The following is a 22214-nucleotide window of genomic DNA, read 5'->3' as shown; positions in this document are numbered from 1 at the left end:
CAGATTCCCTGGGGAAGAAGCCCTGTGGTTGATGGAAGCTCTGCCTGGGGCTGTGGGAGCAGATGCCCAAGTAAGCAGGAGAGCACAGTGCAGTAGGCAGATATTTATTGATGTAGAGAGGAGGGGGTCACAGGAAAACAAACTGCAGAGGTGACCACAGCACAAGCTGAGACAGAGCCGCTCTCCATTGATCCCTCCCCACAGCAGCATGCAGCGTGTTTCCCACCAGCAAAGGTCCTCTGCTGCCATAGCACATCTCCCAGAACTTGAGTGCAAGTAAAAGCTAGCCAGGACAGAGCAGCAAGGAACAGGGCTGCCACACCATGCCCAGGGCTTGGCTCCCACCCCAGGCCATGGACAGGCAGGGCCTGAGACATATCTGCCCTCACTGTGGTGACCAAGGGCTGCTCTGTCCCACAGCCAGCTGTGCTGTACAGCTCCATAGCACTGCCAGTCTGTCCTCCACAGGTGAGGAGCCTGGATGTCTGCCCTGAGGAGGTGCAGGGGTCCATCAGCATCTGCAGAGACCAAAAGAGCCCTGGCTCTTGCAGGGTTGTGACAGTAAACTGCGACCTGTGGGTCTCCAGGGGATGAAGGGGCTCAGGCAACTTATGAAACCCTGTCCATGGCAGCAGAGAGACTGATGAGAGCTGCTTCTGCAAACACAGAGTGCAAACGCTGCCAGAGTGGGAGGAGTGTGTTCCACAAGCCCTGTGGCTCTGCCCTCACATTCCCACAGGCTCTGTCCCAGTCTTGGCTAGGGCTGCTCAGTCCCTCCCAGGTCAGGGTTAGCTACAAGGGGATGCAGGGATTGCACAGCAGCATGGGCTACGCTACAGACCACACTCAAACTACATCTCACAGGAACAACACCGAGTAGGAGGCGTGCAGAGCACCGACAGAGGACCCCCCAGCCATGGCAGACCTGACCTGTTCCTCTGCAGCGGTGGGACCCCCTTGGAGGCAGCTCCCCCCAGCTCATGCTCGCTCTGTGAGCGTAAGCGTACACAGTAATTAGTACAGGAACACTTGGACCACTGGACACACAACAGGAGGTGTCCCTCCTGCTGCACAGGGCCAACTCCGGGCCGCTGGTCCCTCCGGACGCCTCACAGCACACACAACTCAAACTTCAGCTTGTGAATAATTTAACTAGCAACTATACAGTTTCCTCATCTGATCCAGTTCCACAGATGGGACATCCCTGGAGTCTGGGCAAGGGACAACTCAGGGAGTTAGACGGGGGTCCCTCCGGACTCCAGGGGCGGGAGGGTCGGGCAGGAGCAGAGCAGGGTTAGAAGATGGGAATGTAGTTGTCGATCTTGGTCCTGTGCCGCTGGGCGATGCACTCTGCGATCCACACGATGTTGCGGCACTCCTGCTCCTTCAGCTTCACAAAGGCGTAGAACACCCCGAAGTGGAACTGGTTGAGAAAGGCCAGCTTGTTCAGCTTCACCTGGGGAAAGCCCAAAGGAGGAGATGTCACTTGTCCACCTCAGATGGGAGGAGCTGGTCAAGGTAAGTGTGGACCCGCTTGGGAGGGCCCATGACTTCCCAGCAGGCTGGAAGGCTCAGCACAGGTATCCTGCTCTGCATCTCTCTAGGTCCTTAGGACAGCTCCAGCCTACAGCACAGGGCTCAGGACAGGCTCTGACATTGAAGGGGGAAATATTTATACCCTCAGGTACCATGAAAATCTTCCTTTCCCACGTAGTTACACTCTGGTTTTATTATCGATAGACCAAATATCCACAAGCAGTCCCAAAATGTGCTCTAACCTGTCTGGGTGAGAAAACATTCCGAGCATGCTGGGCCCCCATTCCCGTGCAGGAGCAGTGTGTTTTTCCTTCCCCCAAACCATGTTCATCCACAGCACTGCTAACAGAGCAGCACACCAGCTTGCTGCCACCCTGAGCTCTGCAAATGGTACATGCCAAGAAGCGCCTCAGGTGTCACTCACCTCGTGCTCAAAGAACCGGTCTTCAAGGGTTTTGTCCCCAGGGTTGCTGCCAGCCCCTTCAAAGAGCAGCTTGTACTCCTGCAGGAAGGCATTACATGAGGATATATCCCATACCCAAGCCCAGCAGCACTTGGGGGCCCCCTGTGTCAGACAGGCCACCCTGTCAAGTCAGCAGAGGACAGAGAAGCCAGGAGTCCTTTGAAGAAGCCGTATCGTCGCTTAGAGTCTGCAGGAAGGGGCATCAGTTACAGCCCCCTCCATGTACAGACTGCAGTGCTTGGGCCAGGCCCCTGTGCCCACACACACTGGCACATGCCCTGGCTGCTCAAGAAGGGGACACTGACCCCAAACAGGTCCCCAGCCTGCACAAGAGCAGCTTGAGGAACACAGACACATCCAAGTATGTGCTCCCAGGTCAGCGTCTCCCCTGCAACTGGAGCAGAGCTCAGGCCTGGAGATGGGGCACGCCACTTCTTACTGAAGACACATTTCCACTCCCAAACCAGGCAAGGAGAGCCTGTCATTGCTGCCACACTAACACCTCAAGGGTTTGGTGGTGAGGGCAGTCCCCACACCCCAGGACAGGGCACAGTCTCCCAGTCACCACTGGAATGACAACCACAACTGACAAGCCAACAGCATCCCAGGAAAGCCAAGTGCGACCTGGCCAAGCAGAGCACAGGACCAACAGCAGCAGCAGAAGACAGGCACCCCTCTCCCCAGGCTGTCAATCCACAAGTTCCCCAGATCCCTGAGAAGCTCTGACCCAGAGCAGGTCCTCGTACCAGTCCCCATGGCCCTCACCCCAGAGCACTCACAGGGTAGTAGTCAGCAACGTTTTTGACTTGCTCGTAGTCATCTGCCCTGGCCAACTGAGCCAGGCCCTCGGGGTAGAGCTTGCCACAGTGCGGGAACAGCTTGGCTCGGTCCTCCTTGGACAGCTCAGTACCAAAGGAGTTGATGGTGATAATGAAGGCCCTCCTGTCAGCTTCAAACTGTGGGGCAAGAGAGAGAGGTTCACCTTGGGATGCAGCATCCTTACCAGAGGCCAGCAGATACCACAGCTGCTCTGCACAGAGCCACGTCAGAGGGCAGCATGAGGAGCCTGCTAGGATGTGCACAGCTCTCCAGTGCTCAGCCAGGGCAGGCTACACGTGCAGGATCCCAGTTTGCCCAGTAGATGATGCCTGGGGAGCAGGCAGGTGAGGAAATCCCCATCCCAGGCACAAGCCAAATCCCGCCCAAGTCCAGGAGTGTGTTTCACCTACTGCTCCTGAGCCCTGAACATCCCACAGCAAGCCTTGGCATGGAGACCTGCTGTGCCCTGAGCAGCTCTGGTTGCTCTCCTGCTAGTTATCCATGTGAGAGGATTAAGATCTTGCCACAAAGGCAACAAATGTGTCAACAGCCGGCAAGATCAGGACTGGGGAACTAAAGTTATGTGCAGAGAGTGTTCCCCAGGTCTCCCAGTGAGCAGGCAGAGTGGGCATGGGGTTGCTGAAGAGTATCTTGAGCATCCTTCATGCTGGCAGGCAAGCTGAGCCTGAACAGAAAGCAGTGAACATCACTACAATACCATGCCAGCTATGGGAGTTTCCAGACCTACCTCCAGGATTGGGCACATGGCATCTGCTGTGGTGCCTCCCAGAGTCTTGCAGAACTTGTAGAAGGACTCCAGGTAAGCCTGGAAGAGAGAGGGCAGGTGAGCACTCTGCTACACAGCTTCATCTACTGTCCCACAGGGTCCTTCAGTAGAGGACAGGAAGCAAGCAGGGAGGATCCCAGATGCTCTCTAACACAGCACAGGAACTCTGGCCCCGTGTGAACTTGCCCACACAAGGACAGTGCTTCCCCAGGAGCTGCAGACATGACGGGTTGTGGTTGGGTTCGTTCAAGTGACTGCATGAGCTTACTGTGGGCAAGATCCCCAGGCAGCAAGGCTAAAGCCTATTTTTCTCCTTTGAATCATCTAACTCATTTACTGAAGTCTCACGTGGTTTCCTGACCCTGCTCTGGCCTCCACAAACGTGCCAAGCCACACAACCATAGCTGCGAGACCTACACTCAGAAAGTACCGCTGTGTAAGCAGAGTCAAGGGATGAGACAGGACATCTGCGAAAGAAACCAGCCATCCCCTCTAATTCTCTTTTCACACTGCGGCCTCTTGGTCTCCATCCCAACTGGAGCACTGCAGAAACCATAAGGCCAGGGACAGCAACGTTGCCTCCAGGAAACGTAATCCTTTGTGGAGATGTACCGTGATCCAGCTGGAAGATGACTCTGTGTCCCAGGGGGAGCCCAGGAAGGCTGTGCATGGCTAAAAGTATCGTTCAGCAATAACGTTCTCAGAAGAAGTGATCGTGTGATAAAGCACTTCCCTGGGCAGAGAGCTGCAACCAGAGCCTCTTCAAAGGAGAATAAAATGACGCTGAGACATCACAAATCTCTGCTTTGTCACAACAACTCCCGGACTGAAGACGGACCAAGAATGCACGTGTTGGACACCCTCAGCACTAGGAAAGCACCTGGATTACTGTGTTCTGTAAATATTTGTAACCACACAGTGCAAGAGGAGAGTACTGGGGTGAGCATCACACATCAAAGAAACATCCTCTCCAGCACTCGCCACTGCTCAGGTGGAGGAGAGCATTGGCCTGCAGTTACCACAGGAATAAGGACGTGGATAATGGACTTTGTTTGAGGTTGACAGGAGAGGGAACGTGGATAAGAGGTTCAGTTATTACCTTTGCCCTTATCAGAGTTCACACACACTTTGCTTTAGAAGCAAAACCAGGTGTACTCAGATATGCAGCAGTGAATGAGGATCCAGTACCACAGACACCTTGGAAACACAGGAAAACAGCCACACTGGGTACCCTCCCAGTGACAGCAACCTACAGAAACTCTCTGGTGTCCTGAAGCCCTTATCCCAGAAATGGGGGTTTCTTTGCATTTAATGATCCTTAATGGACTTTCACTTCCATGAACCACCCCCTCTGCCTCCTGCCAGCCTCATTTGTTGTCAAATCCAGCTTATAGGAAGACCTGTGGCCTGTCCATCCACATTGATTCTTCCAACATTATCTGTGAATACCACCACAGCTGGGAATCCTTCCTTTTCCAGGTGAGGAATCCTAGCCTTTTTTTGGTAGTTTTCCATACAGAAGTCATCATACCCAAGCCTTTAAATGAGTCCTCCTTATCACCTTCTCCTATTCTACTATTCATACTTAGAGATGAGACGAATGAGACAGTGTCCATGTCAAAATGTTACAGATGGATGCAGCAGCACAGTGATATTTGTGCAGTTCTTTTCTACTGTTAGGAACACATTACCTTGTAGAGAGACACTTGCTTAGGTCAATCACTACCCAGGATTCCATTTAGTAGTAGGAAGGAACAAGGAGACCCTTGCTGTACAAGCACAGTTAGGATTACCTCCTTGCTTCTCCCATACATCACTCCACATTTATCCACAGTAATTCTCCTGCTTTATTTTATTGCCCAGTCACAAAGCTCCTTCAGCTGGTTCCTACAGGAAGGTCATCAGAAAAAGGCCAACAGTCAGCCAGCTTCACTTCAACATATCCACTGAAGAGGTGGAACAGAGGGAGTAAGCACTGAAGATAACAATGCCAGGATACCTTCACTGTAGGACTCAGCTGCTGACCACCCTCTGCACTGACCACTTTCAACCTCTGCTCCTCATCTTAACCATATTTCCATTGAGAACCTTCTCACTTGCCACTGCTAACAAGAAACCTTTGTAATGGCTTTCCTCCTCTAAATCCTGTTCAAACCTTCTGTCAACACACTCAGAGATTCCTTCAAAGAACCTCCAGCATGCCTGGGAGGCAGCATTTCCCCTTCCCATGCCAACTCCTCAAGGACACAGGCATCCATCCCAGGCACCTGCCTGCTTCTTGGAGCAGCTCTCTGCAGATTCCACACCTGATTTTATTTCCCTCATTTGCATTGTGTTACATATTTTCCAGTCCTTGGGGAGAGAGGTGGCTTCAAGTGAGAGCCTATAAGCAGCAGTCAGCTTTTCCACCCCTGCAGCCCTGTGATTTGTTATGGATGGAGCCCCTGTGTTCCCCAGGGGCTGCTCTTTACCCAGCACACACCAAGGGATACCAGGCACTTATGCTTCTATTTGGGGGTAGGAAGAGCAGAATGAAAAGCAGCATAACAAAAGGAGATGGGAAAGGACGTGGTAGCTGGGACCAAGGAGATGCCCCCCCCCACACCTGTTTTCCCTGTGCTTGGTCTGCTCCCTGTCTTTCCCCTCCTGCCTCACCTCAACAGGGAGACCTGTGCCCTGCACGGCTGGGGGTGTTTATGCACACAGCCATCCCTCCCCGTTACAGCAAAGGCCAGTACATGCCAGAGGCCACAGGCAGCTGGGCATGACTGCTGACATGCCACTCCTTCTCCCCTCCCTTTGCCTTCTTCCCTTCACGCCTGACCTGCTCTCTGCCTCTCCAAACAGGCCACAGCTTCCTTGGGAAACAGAGGTCACACTGACTGCAGGCTGGCTGTGACCAGCCAAAACAAGGTTGACAGATACAATCTGCATCCCCCCCTTGATCCAGAGAGTCGAGATGGAGCGATAGCCACAGCCTGCACATAAACACATGCTTTGACACTGCCTGCTAAAACCAGATGGGGCCTGTAGAGGAGATGACAGCTCAGGACAAGGAGACCCTTAGCCCCTCCACATCCCTGTCTCCCCCCAGTAGTCTCCCCCCCCAGCTTGCACCTTTTACACTCCTCTACCAAGACCACCTAACCCCAACCACACCCATGCAAGGCTTGAGCAGATTGGTGGAGGGTCTTCAGAGAGGGCTCAAGACAGAGAGCCAAGCCCGTGGGAGTCCTTCAACCAAGCCTAAGATGTAGTCATTACAAATGCAGTTAATGACACATCTGAACTCATGTAGTGAGTTCTCTTGCCTACCAGGGGCCTGAGCAGATTCAGTCAAAGGTAAAACCTCCTGCACAGACTCTTGACAGTTCCAAAAAACCCCCACTCTGCCTAGTCCTGGTGCCCTGCCTCAGCAGAGCTGTGTGATTGGATGTCAGGCCCCTCCAAAGCACTGTCTTTACTTTCCAGTGGATGCAAGTAGTTCTTGGCCATGTTTAATCACCATTCCAGGGAAGAAAAATAGTGAGAAAGAAAAATTATTTTTATGTCTACTCCAAAAGAAAAACACCCTCTTGTCTTTGGCAGAAGAAAGGTAGCCTAGGTTGGAGCTCCTGACCCAAGACAGAGCTATAGTCACACCAGGAATAAACAGGGAAGTTAACATCTCTTTCCCTTCCCAGAGACTCATTTACCTTATACAGCGTGTTTCGAATGATTTCAATGTTCATTTCATCCAGGTCCTGTTCAGATATGCAGTCTTGGAAGAAAGCAGCTGAAACAGAGCCACAAACAGAGTTAGCACTGCCCTAACCAGACCCATGCTCAGCACCTTCCAGACTCCTGAACAGTACCAGGCAGAAGCATACCCTGTGTTCAGCTTGTCCCTCCTAGGCCTGACCCTTACCTTCAGCAGCCACCAAACTGCCATGACTCAAAACCTCAGGCTCCACCATGGTTCCCTAGGCCATAACAATTTTTGGAGTTCTCACATGAAAATCTTTGTTGACCCCTTAGTCCTATGGTTTGGCTAACAGCCTATCCCAGCAGAAATTCTCAGCTCTGGGCCTCAGCATCAGTGACAGAGCAGTCTGCATTGGAAAATAAGCAAACCCCAAACTGTTCCCAGTTTGGGCAGGGGCTTGGAGGTGACAAGGCAGCTTCCAAATGCCTGCTGCAGCACGGCAGGAGCGCTTAAGCACCCGTGAGACAGCAGCCACCGAGTCCTGAGGAACTGATGATTCTCCCCCTTTCTCCAATATTTCAGTGGGATTGAGGAGGCATGGGGATGCCACTGCCCACGACACTCCATGGCTGGAATCAGGAGTTGTTTCTCCTGGTCAGGTCTATCGGTCATATTTTCCACCTCTTCCAAGGGCTTTTATTTTCTAGATGGAAGTTAGCAACAGGAGACAGGACAAATTAGTAGGATTTGGTGGGATGCTCAGCCCTACATACTTTGCCAGAGTACCTCTGGGAGGGAGTTGGAGAAGTTGTTGCCACCTAAAGAACACAGATTTCAGACTGAACACAGGATGCTGCAAGCTGCAGATGAAGATGAGTCTCAGTGTAATGTAACGCTGTCATGCCCTTGCTTCCAACCAAGTGGTACAATAAACCCAGCGGCGGGACTTTATGACTTCTTTAACTCTCACTCAGCAACCAACTTTGCTGAATTTGCTAGAAAGAGCAATCTGATCTGTCTCAGCTGACACAGTCCAGCTGTGGGTACTGGACACTGCACTCATGCTGAGAACTGACCGGTGCAACACGGGCTCACACCTCTGGCCTGAGCCACTGCCAGAGCACGAGCTGCCTGGCAGGGACAGCAGCTGCACTGTGGGTCTGGAGGGTCCTGCACAGGGCTTAAACCCCTGCAGAGGTTCCTCTGCAACAGCACCAGAGCCCAGTGCCACGTAGCTGGGGGCCTGACAGTTGGCAAAAATGCAAACAGAGTGTGCCAGGACTGGTTTTTACGTCAGGACCCGCTGGCCAGCCTGGATCGCTAAGCAGTGGCTACTTCAGAGTAGCAGAGGAATGAGTACACAGCTATTTCAGTTCTTGGCCCTCTAATATCCCAAATTAGGCTTACAGCAAGTCTTATTTTGCCCTGCTAACCTTTGAAAGCCATTTGGGGTTAGGCATTCCCACCAAGCCACGTAGCTACTCAAGTTCTTTTAGGAGATAGAGCTGCTGTTTCCTTGCGTGTGGTCACTGGAAAGAGTGCAAGTTAAACAACTGGAGCCTGCATGCCTGCTTGTTTAGGCAACACAGCTACTCCCCATGTTCCCCTGTTGAAGAAATGCCACACTGGTTGGTACACAGCCCCAAGGGCATGGCCAGGGCAAAGGTCTGGAGAAGAAGTCAGCCCAGCCAGGGTAGAAACAGGCAAAACTGACTCCTGTACAAGTCCATGAATGCAAGAGGCAAAGACCCTTGACTGCCAGCTGGGTTCTCCAGAACCACGTCCCCACTGACACAGGGCATTTTCACTTCATGCACTGCTGGAAGCTTTAAGGTCTCTGAGAGCTGATATCCCTGAAATACTCTGTTCTATCTTATTGCCAAAATGGGAAGGTTCCCACTTACTTATGAGGAGGATTTTCTTCCCACATATCATCCCTACAGTGGGCTCAGTTCTCCTGCTGCACTGTTGCCCTGCCTTGCAACCCAGATCTCTTGAGACATGTCTTCCCTCCTTTCCTGGGCACAAGTCATTTTTCCATGACAACTACTTCACTTGCCCCTATGATTACAAAGAGCATTTGCAAAAGCACTTTCAGTTCCAAAACCAACGATTTCTATCAAAGACAATATGATGACTTAAGAGTGTTTTGTTCCTTCTAGCAACCCCAAAAGAATGATTAATCACTGACTCAGGCACATCTCATTACATTTTTGCCCACATAGACTAAACTTGCAAGTCACCTGTGACTACCTCCCCTACTACTGCTAAAAGACTACCATATTTTCTCCAGAACCAATTCCTACACCTTCTATCTTTAGAGAATATCTGTTTGACTTGCTGTTCACAAGACACTTGGTTTTAGCATTAGGTGCCTCCTGAACAAGCCCATGGCCCTGAAACACCTCAGTCTGAGACAGAATACCTCAGTGAAGGATCCTGCTACACAACGAGTTTTAAAAGGCTTTTGGAGATTTCTTTGTTTTGCTGTGGTTGTTTTGGTTTTGTTTTTTTTTTTTTCTATAAAGAGCTTTCATTTAACTAGCGCTAATTTTAGTAGTCTCAGAACAAGACTGGGCATGTGCAGATCTCTGTAAATATCTAAAAAAATTGCCTAAAGAAATTACCCAATGGTCCAACTAAAAGTGCTGGAAACCAAGTGACTCATTCCAGCAGAAGACCTGACAGCCTTTCACTAAGGAAGCTCAAGGCCTGGCTCACACAAACCAAACTCTCCAGCAGTCTGCACTACCAGTGTGCTGGCCTGGACACTGATTGAAGGGTACAGAGAGCTAGCTGGTCCTCCAGAGGAAAAACTGGCATAGGACAGGCCCAAACCTGAACTCAAGCCCAGCCACTATAGGCAGTACAGCCACAGCTGTGCATTTCCCACCGCTTTGTCTTCCTGGAGCACAACTTAGGCTTAGCTGGAGCCAGTTAGACTGGGGGAGAAAGGGACATCTGTTCCACCACACACAGCTGAGAGGTATTTTGATGGGCCCCACTCACCCAGGGGAGTGTCCACCAGGATTGCATTGTAGAGCTCCGCAGGCGTCTGAGCAATGTTCACAGCTTCCATCTGCTCGAAACTTCCCAGAGGATGGCACTTGGGCACCAGCTCGGAGATGGAACGCTGGTGCAGAGTCCCAGTGATCAGCAGAATGACATTGTCAATCATGTAGCTGTACCTGGGAGAGTGAAAAAGAGGAAGATTGAAACAACAGAAATAATGTGGAACGCAGCACCACACACACATCATCTTCCTATGAATGTCCCCAGAAAGATGCACCCTCCCCAAAAAAGAAATAGTAAGGCACCTCCTCAGTGTCTGCTTATCATGCCAGCCTAGGAGAAGGCAGTCAAGCATAATCTCAGGCTGTAATTTATGCCACAGCTGAACCACACCATCTGGGTATCACCTACCTACCACTGAAGAGTATTAGATTGGAAGGGACTTCTGGAAGTCTCTGGCCCAATACCCTGCTCTGAGCATGGCCAGCTCCAGCTGCTCAGGGCCTTGTCCAGATGAACTTTGAGTTATTTGCAAAGATATAATCTCACAACCTCCCCAGGGCTCTGCTTCAGTGTCTGACCACACTCAAATGAAAAGTCTTTTCCTAACCTTCCCCCATGGTCATTGGTCTACTGTCTCTCATCCTAACCCCACACATCTCGAAGAGGAGCCTGGCTTCAGCTTTCCCACGCCCTCCCACAAGGTAGCTGGGAACATTTGTCCTTCCAGCATTCCCACTGCTCTCCTCGCACTGCTGTGCTCTGCAGAGAGCACGTGCAAAGGTGTACGTGGTAGGACACCAGCAAGGAGGAAGGTGCAGATAGCCCAAGCTATCTGTGCCAGCCACACTGCTCCATCTTGCCAAGAGAAAGCAGGAAGGGTCACGTTTCTGCAGCCCTGCTCCCTTCCAAAAACAACAGGGCTGGCACAACCTTGGTCCGCGCCCTCACACGAGGTTTTTCACACCTCTACCACCAAAGGTACAAACTTCTTTGCATTAGCCCAAGTTATGACATCACTAACCAAGTTCTCTGCTTATGTTGTTCAGGATCAGCAGGTTCAGCCTTTGGTACTGCAGCAATGGGACATTCAATCTGGAATCACCACATTCAGCACAAGTTCCACCAACACAAGCCCTTTGTGGCCCTTCTCTCCAGTATGTCCATGTTTCTCGGGCACTGAGGAGCCCAGAGAAGGGCACAGCATGCCAGGTGAGACCTCCTAGTCCTGAGTAGAGAGGAAAGAACACCTCCCAGTTCTCCCAAACCAGCCAGAGAAGGGAGACACAGCTGGCCTGAAGGTTCAAGCAAGGGATCAAGGCATCACATAAATACTAAGTGTCCCCAGCAAGGACAGGAGTGATGCTCTAGGCACCTTCATCTCCAGCTAAGACACAAGCAAAACAAGCTGAAAACCTGAAAAACGTCAAGTGAGATGAGGGGGTTTTTTCAATCAGCAGAAGTTGCCTTTGCAAATGTTCCTCAGCAGCACAGGAAGAGGCACAGATGCTGGAAGAGCAGGGTATTCAGCATTTTACACTCCCTTGCTCTCACTGCTAGTTCTGACTCTAAAAATTCAGATGATGGAAAAGACCTGAAGAAGCTCCTTGGCAGGAGCTGCTCCAAAACAAAGGAGATCAGGACTGAACTAGAACAGCAGAAGGAGCTGTGGAAGTCTGGAGCTGGAGCTCTGCCGAGGGTCAGGCTTCCCACATGTACTGAAGAAAGGGAACTTAAGGCCAGCACCCTGGGACTGGGGTGAGGGCAGGGATTGCAAGGCTCAGTTGATGTTTGCCAGACAGGCACTGGGATGCTGCAGGTCTCTGTATTTCCGAGCTAACACGGAGGACATAGTACAGCCCTGTTTCCCTTTTACCACATCAAAGGTAGCCAAGCAGAACCAGTTAAAGGCAGATTTCAGTATTTTTTATGAGATGGGCTTACTGCCTCTCAACTATGCTCAAAGGGCACGTCCATGAACAAATCAAATCCACACCTTAGTTCCTCAAACAGGCGCTGCTCTTTTCTCTCCACACTGCCAGGCTGAGTAATGCACCTCCTGGCCCTGTGATTTTTACAGAGAGCCCTTCTGTGTTTGCAGCCTACCTTTCCTGGTTCAATCTAGAACCAGGGCAATCAGCACAAGCTTCAGGTACTAGGAAACCTCCTTTTGCCCTTTAATCCACAAGGTCATTATCTTCCCTCCTGTTTGTGCAGCTCTCACCATGGAGATGATTGCAATCTCCAGGACAGCAAGAAGGGCCTGTTTATGAGAACTGAGGTCAGTCCCTTGCAGTAAGCAGCTGGTTCCTGGTAAATACAAGCATCTGCACCCTAACACAGATGCATCTCCCTGAGGTGTGCCAGAAAAAGGATACAGAAGATCCTTTCCCAGCTCCACCACCTGCCCTCAAACATGCAAGTTTCCCTAGTGTGACATAGTAGCTTTAAGGAAAGACCATAGGCACTGCTACTCTCACCAAAGCAAGGCAACAACACAGGGTGAGACCAAATTTGCTACTTCAACTCAGCCCACAGTGAAGGGATAGGTAAGGAAATATGGTCATTGCACAGTATGTCAGCACACCTCCTTCCTATCCCCAGCTTACCACAGATATCACTTTCCACAAGATATTTGCAACTTGCAAGGAGCCTGGCCAAAGTCAACTGCACAAGAAGGAAGTGAGGAAAAATACCTGGAGCCCTTCTGCTTGCAGATCTTCAGAACAGCTTACTGGAGTCACATCAAACTCATCCATGTCCTCTCAGATGAGCTCAGCATGAAAGCCACAGCCAGGTTTGGGGAGAGCTGCCAAAATCTGACCCTCTTCACATGTGCAACTATGCTTCAGACTGATGGTCTCAGGAAAGACAACCCACTGCCAGAGAGCAAAGCACGGCTCTCATTTCATTTGCACCCCTTAACTTGCTTGTTTCCTCATTCTTCAGGGAAGTCTGGGGACATGCATGGTCTACAGTCCAAATGCCAAGGCCTCTAAGGAGGCATCAACTGTTTTAGAGAGCACTTCACCTACAGACACCACTTAAATCCTGCTGTCGAAGGATTCAGCCCTGCAGGAGGAGTTACCATGTGACAGCATTTCAAACCTTCACAATAACAAAGGAGATGCAGCAGGACAAAGGTCTTGGTGTGCCTGCCGAGGCCAGGCAGACACCAGCACCTCCACCTAATCCTTTCTGATAGTTCTGTTTCCTTCATGGAAGCCCAGACCACACTTATTCACGTTCAGTCCCTGCTTCAACCCAGTAAAAACAGTCACAGCTTAGTCACTCAGGACTGTAAGGCACATCTTCTAGTGCCAGGGCAGCTGGTAAAGCCTCTTCTCATTTGTGGAAGGGGCGACACTTTCTTTCCCGTGCCAGGTCTCAACAAGAACACATCTGCCTCCACCAGCACAGCTGTCCCAAGAACATAGCAGAGGTCCTGGCTACGCTGGCATTTTCTCCCAGGCCCAAAGAATCAGATTCATTACAGTGACAGCAGTTTTCCTAGGAACCTCCAACTACACGTGTAATGGAGCAGCTTTTGTCATCACCCTCCTCATCTCCTATAAGGCTCTGACCAGCTTCAAATGTTTCAGCTTTCACAGTCAATGCATGCTCAGACCCCTCCACAAGCATTTTAACGTTCACTAGCCCTCAGTGCACTAATAAAAGCACCAAACTAGGGGCCACAGGAGAAAACAGGAGCAGTTGGTCACTTGCAACCCCGGGAAGTCTTCCTTCAGCCCACTTGGGCTCTTTTCATAGCAAAGCTCTCTTGGGCACAAACGTGTTTGAAAACCTCGCTTTGAGCTGCTTTCTGCCCACCCGAGGACATGGACACAAAACCAGTGTATGTTCAGCAGGAGTTTGATGTGCACAGTAAACACCCTGCCTTGCTCTTCCTGTCACCCCCTGAACTGAGGTGTGGTATATTCCAGAAATTCACATTCACAGAAATACCATTTTAGTCAATACTCAGAAGCATCAGTAGCATTTCAGACAAGGGTAGAATTTTTTATTAAAGGACAGAAAAGAGCAAACGTAGAAAAATCATGGGTATCATCCACAGCAGGAGAGAGATGATGGTTTCCAGATTCCTGAAGTCAAATCTCTTTGCTCCTCCAATGGCACCCACTTCAGCACAATACACCTTGGGCAACACTCAGATAACAAGAACAAAGTTCATTCTCACTGCTGGGTTTGGGAGGTGTGGTCTCAGGCTGACTCAGCAGAGACCCCTCACAGAGAACAGAGGAGAGCCAGGCCCCAGAAGCTGAAGTCTGGGACAGTCATCCATGGACGGTTATGGAGCAGGATCAAGCTGGAGTAGAGCACACATGCAAAAGCCATGTACAGGTACTTTGACAACGTATGTTTTCCTCCTTCTGGCGTTCCTTTAATACAGGCACTGATAAATGAGACATCCAGGGCAGACTGCAGCAGCCCACTGAGCAGTGGGAAAGGCTGTTTTAGCAGGGGAGCACGTGAAATGCATGAACACTCATCACATGGGGCATTTACAACTTGGCCTCAAGGCACTCAGGCACAGCCCTGCAAGGCAGTGACCCCAAAGCAGTTAGAGCTTTTCCCTCCCCCACTTCCTAATCTAATCTAATCATAAAGAGTCATTGTCCTATAGCAGATAGGTTGTTTTTTTATTGCTTTCTGTTCCAGGGCACTAAAGAAACCGTTAACAATACTGCAAGTGGTCACAAAGCATGACTAATGACGGAACATTGCATGACCTGCGATTCTCAGGGATCCTCCAAAAGTTGTGCCAAACTGTAGCTTAACAGCTGCTCTGCAAGGGGTCATGAGGACAGCCCATGTCACAGCCAGCACAGGGAGCAGTGGGCCGATGCAGAGGTGCATGGCAGGGCTTTGCTGGGATGGGGTAAGGTATGTCATTTCTCAGGTAACTTTAATGCTTTCCAGCACTAGACCCTAACAGAGACTGCTGTGAGCAAGGCCAGAGTCCCTGTGTGACTGCATTGGGCAGCTACTCGGGTTACTGTAAAAGCATGTGTTTATTTTGGGATGAAAAAGGGAAATCTCCAGTGGGATTAGAGCAGTGCTCTGAATTCCACATGAATTCGAGAGACAGCTTTAAAAGATAATTAAGTTGTTTTGACTATAGTCACTTTAGCATCTAATGCTTCCCTCTTGCAGCTCATCCAATTCATATACCCAGGGGCTGTTGGGGGAAGTAACTTGTGGGAAAAAGTTTCAGGCTGGTTGTACTGCTGCTTCCTTGAGTTTGTGCATAAATACACAGACCCACTTCTATATCCCACTGGATACTGTGCTGGTACACAGAGCCACTTGTCACACCTCTCTCAAGCTCCAAATGTTAAACAGTCACAGGGGAAAGCAACACACAGACTTCAAAGCACAAAAGAACAGTGGCTGACACTAAGAATAGTGCCAACAGCTGAGATGTTTGTATCTGGAGGGTCTGTTTAAGATCATTAGTAAACAACTGCACAGCTGTCCTGAACTGGAGAGGAATGTTGCACATCAGGAAGAGTTCAGTGTCTCACTGAGACTCGTTTAAGTAACAGAAAATGGATGTGAAGAGAGTCGAAACCTTGAATCAGTTTTTCAGCTGGGACTAGAACATGTCAGACCAGCAGCTTCAGGCCAGGAGCAGTTCTGCCTCTCGTCTGCAGCTGAAGCTCCCACAGTCCAGGGAACAGCAAGAGCAGATGCAGCGTGTGATGGTCTCCACTCAAAGTGTCCTTCCTGATCTCTTCCTATCTTTGCACACCGTCTTTCCTAGAGTCACACCAACACAAACCACACCTAAGTAGTAGGTTCGTGAACCTGCCAAAGAGAAAGCTGAGAATTTCATGGTTGCCACCACAAACCAAGGGCACTCAGCCAGTAAGTGGGTGCCCTGCTAAACTTAGATCAACGAGACCATTTCAGAGCAAAGAGTCATAACTTCACAGTACTGCAGAGGCTGTGGCAGCCTTTCAAACCCAAGTATCCAGGAATGTTCTCAGCATTAATCTATATTTAGCTGCATCTCCACATGATTTTTACCATCCTCTAGTCCAGGTCTCTTGGGATACTGACCTCAGTTTTCCACTTGTATCATCTGTTAACTTCTAAGCAGTGATACTGTGTTAGTTGCATGAAAGGCTAACGAGAAAAAAGATAGAAGTACTCTTAATTTTAAGGCTTTATGAATTTGACACTGTGTGCTAGATCTCTACAAACCCCTTGAAACACCAGGGAACGTTTTGAACACCTAGCAGCCTTGTGCAAGAACCTCTAGTTGCCTAAACTTGATGCCTGGAAGCTACAGAAACACTAGGTTCATATGCAAAGCTGAGTCCTGGCACTGTGCAGTGCTGAGAAGACTTCAAGACTAATTACATTTTAAATATTGACCAGAAACATCTAATCAGGCTGCTTTCACACAGACCAGCTGCAAAAGCTAAACATGCATCAACTTTTTCTTACTTTACATGTAAAGCCCAAACCCCAAAACATTTCAAGGATATAAAATAAGGGGAAAGGCTGCACTGTTCACTTTATCCCCCAAAGCAGTTAGGAGATCTGAATGAGTTTAATGGCCTAAAAGCCTTTACCTGCTTCTCAGTGAATGTGTGGCCTGGACCCAGCCAACGTGCAGAACATTTCTGTGCATACAGACCTGCTGCCAGAGGAAGAAAATTCATCATCCCACTTGACATTCAGCAAACCACATGAGGCAGACACAAGATTTAGCTCAGCCTCTAAATACTGCGGTACTTAGGCAAAGCTCTACATAAGTATTTGCTAGACTTCAGTCTAGCACAGAGAACGGATCTGGGAGAGGGGACTAGGACCCAAGGTGACCCCAAGAAGCCTTCAGAAGCAGTGCCCTTGGCCTCCAGGCCTTCTCTGGGCAGAACTTGCCTGTCTAGAGCATTGGGTGAGGCAAATCGATGGAAAGGTAAAAGGAAAATGAAGGCTGTTAAGGTGTAGCACCAGAAAACCTTGGGAATGGTTTCAGTCAAGGAGTGAAGCATGCCACATGGCAACAGAAGTGCTCAGTGAGCGTTCATCCAGCTGAGGGCACTGCACACAGGCTGTCTTCAATGAAAGTCGCAGGCACACACAGATTGACCAGAGGAGCACTGAAAACCCAACACACGTGCTCCCTTCCCTCCCTGCTTTGTGCCTCTGGCAGACATGCTGTTCAGCCTGTCGAGGGAAGGATTGCAAGAAGGAAGTACAAGGACTGTTCCCATGAGCTGCAGAATCACCAGAAGAATCCAGCTTTAAACGAAGCCCAGGAAGATGGAAAAGTCCATGCACTGCCTATGGATGAAACCAGACAGGGTGTTATCCAGGGGCGATGAGTTCTCACCTCATCACCCAGAGCCTGCACACCAGAGCCCCTTCTCAGGGCTGCAGAGTTTAAAGATTTCTCTATCCTAGTGAAACGTGGGCTGACATCTGGAGCCCATCACTCACTTTTGCTGCACCTTCACTGCCCCCAGTAACATGTTGTTAGCTCTTCTGATCACTACCACAGATCACTGTGTTTGCTTGGCACCGTGTTAACACCTTCCAAGGGAAGAACAGCGCTGGCCAGTAAGAACAACATTGCTCCAGTTCAAACCCACTGGCCAAATGAAGTGTTTTCCAGGCATCAGAGGTCTGGGAAAAAAAGCACCTTCTCAGTGTAATGCACAGTGAAACACACCTTTCAAAGCTTCCCTTCCCGATGAGGGCACCCGCAGTCACCACCATGCAGCCCAGTCCACCATCACAGACACTGGTTCTGGGAAACTGGTATGAGATCAGCGTCCTTTGGGCACGCAGGGGAGCAGATGCACTTCTGATGCCACCATCCAGAGGACACAAGTCTGTGATCACTTCCAGACCATTAGTTACATGCCCTCTTATTTTGAACATTGCGTAATCCCCTCCAAGAACCTGGCTTATCAGTTCAACTTTGTACTCCCTGCAAACAGGGAAGCCGTTTGTCAGAAACCTGGGCTGCTTTGCCAAAACCATCTCTGCCAGAAAAGGCTCTTAAACCTTTTATTGCAGGATCCCCAGCCACTACGATAATTTCTGCTTCCTAATCTCACCGCCACCAAGGAGTCAACAACTAACTGAAACAGTATAGAGCAATTTTAACCACAGCAGAATTAGTAGAGATCCCTCAGATTGTTGCATTTGCCCAAATGAACTGCAAATGTTTAATGGAAAGCATTTGGAGTCTTTTCCTTCTGCAGGAAAGGACTTCAAAAGGCTGCAGTCATATTCTGTAACCTCCACAGTTATGCCAGGATGCACACTCCAGTACATTTAGAATAAAGACAGGCAACTTCCTACTCCAAAGAAGAGGATTATTGCTCTTCAGCTCAAGTAGCAATTGAAACACTTTGGCTCCAGAAAAACCATTGCTGCAAGACTAAAACTGAACTCTTAAGTTGTGCAGCAGAAACTAGATCTATCCAGCACAGGGGAGAGGCAGAGCAGGACTGGGTCAGGGAGAAGGTAACAGAGAGAAGTGTCAGCTAAGAAAAGAAAAGGCATGTGCAAGGGGAAAAGGTACATGCAGCCTCATCAAAAACACGTCTTGTAACCACAAAAACACACTGAAAGCCAAGTTCCCAACTGCATCCTCAGGGCAAAAAAGGAACCTGGTTCCCAGCCCTTGCAGGCTGGCAAGGTAAAGATAAAAGATGACTTTGTCCTCTGACAACAGGCTTGATCTCAGATTTGGAAGATGTGTTTAGACCCAGCTCACCTCCAGACTTCACTCTGACAGCACACTCAGTGTCCCCAGAGTTACATGAACACAAGATCAACCCCTTCCCCTTCTCTGCCCATCAGGTTGCTGTGAGGACTCAAGGGGCCCAACAGCTGCCAGAGCCCTGACACCAGGCTGCTGCAAAGCCAGACTTTACAGAGCAGGGAAGAGACCGTGCTGAAGCAAGGGAAAAAAACCCCCAAATAAAACAAAACCAAACCCTTTTCCCTGCCACCAGAAAAATACTACAGCTGACAATCTGATCAGGCCACAGCAGGCTAGAGTCAGGACTCTTTATCATAGTGTCACCCCTATCTAAACCATGTACAGGAACACTGGAAGGAAGGAGAAACGGGACATGGCACCGTGTCATGCTAACACAAAGAACAAAGCCTTCACAGAAAGGCAGGGCAGTACATCACTGAGAAGAACCTAAAACCCACTTCCATCCCACAAGTCAATATGTGCTTGTTGAATTCAGGAAGTGGGTTTTCGCTGTTTCAAGAACACTTAATACCTGTTTGTTGCTGCCCTACAGAACATCGCTGCATTCCCTCAGCCAAACAGTCCATTGTTTGTGTTGGAGCAGGGATGTTAACAGACAATTTGTGCCCATCAGTCACAACCTACTATGCTTGGCTGAAAGACACGGGGAAGTACCAGCAGCCTTCCAGCGAGGAGCTGCGTGGCAAGATGCAGAGCTAGCAGGTGTTTATAGAGACGGCAGCAGGCTCAGCAAGTCGAGCTCTCCCTTGCCACAATATGCAGTGGCAGAGGCTGCCAGTTACAGCCACCACTTGAAAAAACAAATTGAGGAAGTTGGCCGATTTCCCTTATTTTGGTACTAAGAACGCAACACTTGCCACAGCAGAGTTCCTGGAGAGGATCGGAGCCAGGAAAGAGTCAGCGTGGTGCCAGGAGAGGAGCACAACAGGACAAAAATCAGTGTCAGCAAGTGGCTTGGGGAACAAAGACCTTGCTTTGGGATTGCTGCCTAAGCTGCATTCTGGGGTCAGTTCTGTTTGTGTGCTTTTAAACACCGTCCTTTCCCCTAAGCTGAGGAGAGCAGTGAACCCCTGCCCACCTCCACAGGTGACCCTCCTCACCCACGCTCGGTGTGCACCTGGGGACGGGCAGCACGGGGCTGGAGTGCCACCTTCCGGCAAGCCACGGGCAGCACGGCCTCCCCTCCCTGGAGCCAGGCAAGGAATACACATCCTCCTGGCGTCGGGCAGGGACTACACATCCTTCTGGTGCTCCAGAGCCCTTGCACTGCCCCTACTGCTGCTTCTCCTGCCGCTGGCCTCACCTAGTTCATAGGCTGCTTCAAAGAGGCAAATGAAATGACATGGCATCATTCCACATGGGACAAATGACGTGGCTCCTGGCAGGTTGGTTCTGGAGCCATCAGAGGGGACAAGGACTTCAGCTGCCTCCCAAGATCAGACAGTTCCCCAGATCTTCTCAGCAATGTAGCCTGGATCAAGATCTGAGCATCCTTCAAGAACAAGCACAACAGTCACCTGATGATGAACTCAAAACCACTGCAAAGGTCCAGCAGGACATTCAGGAAGGAGAAAGTCTGATTTAAAATGCTTGATCCACCTCCTGGCACCAGCTATGCACACCCTGGCAGCTCTCATTGAGCTGGTACCCAAGTGTCAACAGGCCTTGATGGGCCTGTCTTGTGTGAGGTTATCCAAGAGTTCTAAGAAGGCCAAAAAGTTAAATACATACAACAGCAACCAGTAGTAGAGAGTTTCAGAGCTGAACTGGATATGCTGCAAAACATTTCCTTCCATTTTGAGCCAGATACACCTACAATCCCACTCAATGTTAAAAATCTCTGTTTACAGCTCAAGAGAGCCTCAGTGAACTCAAGCTTTCCTCCTGCTGAAGCCAGCCCTGCTCAAACTTTCCACATCTTTCTACCATTTTTTATTTCCCTTCAGCCTGTACACTTTTAGCACAGGGATACATCCAGTTGAATACAATTTCTTCTTCTGAGCACCTGGTGACTCAGTCGCCCTGAGCTGTCTACCAGGAGCAGTCTTCACCATTTCCTGCTCAAGTTTCATTAACTACCCCAAAAGAACGGAGTGGGAAATAGCCACGTACAAAAGGCAGAGATAAATCACCCCATACCTGCGTGTGCAGCCAGGGTAAAAGATCAAGTGGCACAGGCCTGTCCCAGCGCCCCCCAGGCAGGGAGGATGACTCAGTACCCCTGTGTGCACAGGCACAACATCCCCAGCACTGCCAACATCCTCTGGCCAAACGTTTCTGCGGTGCTGCCTCCACACGAGCCTGGGCTAGAGGAAAACCATCAGCACAAGTATGCACTGCCAGCTCCAAACAGAGATGTTCCCCACTCCAGCTATTTGGGACATGCATGGGAAACTTCACACTGTCAGCAGAAAACACCTCTGATGTTTCTATCCCCTGTTCCAAACCCAGACCTACTACAAGCCATGGGACAGTTTCAGGGAACACAGTCTGAAAGGCAGCCCAAGAAGTCACATCTAGTCTACTCTCTTTTCTGCTAGCCCTGTCACCAAATACTAGGTTTATCAAGAGAACATATTAAGACCCTGCTGGGCAAAACTACCACCCTCCTCCAACTCCCTTGTGTTTCACTGTCCTCAGTCTTCTGTTTTAATTTGTCTATAGTGTCATTAGAAAATAGAGATTCTAATACCCTGACAGTAACTCCCACCTCGGACCAGCTGAAGCTGGTAACACCTTCTCTATTTCATCAATACCCCACTGGTGTGATGAGTGCAGACCCAGAGGAGACTCCTCCAGCACTGGTGCAGCAGAACCATGACAAAACACAACTGCAGACTTGGACTCCTTGCACAAAAGTCTCTGCAAGAGACTGGAGACAATCCATATGGGAAAGCAGCTTTTTCCTGCTACACCTTTTACCTTCCTCTAGGCAGCACTGTAGACAGTTGTATTAAAGCAAATCGTGTGGGTAAAAAGGAAAAGAAGAGATGAGAGTGAAGACAACTTGAGGAAGAAACATCCTGGGCTGAATGGAACCAATATATTTAACAGGAGATTATGCAGTAGCAAGAGACAGAGATATCTGCACAGAATTGTGATTTGCTGTAGAGAGCTCATCAAAATCAGAGTGACAGAAGCA

General features: G+C 49.8%; 1 protein-coding gene across 1 annotated transcript in view; it reads right to left on the bottom strand.

Moving 5' to 3' along the window:
* Positions 1-88: 88 nt before the first annotated feature.
* Positions 89-22214, bottom strand: part of ATP6V0D1 (ATPase H+ transporting V0 subunit d1) — a 34319-nt gene continuing 12193 nt past the window's right edge. Inside the window, exons 3-8 of the mRNA XM_032700855.1 lie at positions 10300-10478; positions 7301-7380; positions 3567-3644; positions 2779-2955; positions 1961-2038; positions 89-1456 (exon numbers count right to left, since the gene is read on the bottom strand). Coding sequence (XP_032556746.1) covers positions 1295-1456; positions 1961-2038; positions 2779-2955; positions 3567-3644; positions 7301-7380; positions 10300-10478 — 754 coding nt within the window. The 3' untranslated portion in view covers positions 89-1294. The remainder of the gene's footprint in view (positions 1457-1960; positions 2039-2778; positions 2956-3566; positions 3645-7300; positions 7381-10299; positions 10479-22214) is intronic.

This window comes from Chiroxiphia lanceolata, chromosome 13 (genome assembly GCF_009829145.1).
Source record: "Chiroxiphia lanceolata isolate bChiLan1 chromosome 13, bChiLan1.pri, whole genome shotgun sequence".
Classification (NCBI taxonomy): Eukaryota; Metazoa; Chordata; class Aves; order Passeriformes; family Pipridae; genus Chiroxiphia; species Chiroxiphia lanceolata.
Note: the sequence above shows the minus strand (reverse complement) of the source record. Positions and strands in the feature narration are given on the sequence as shown.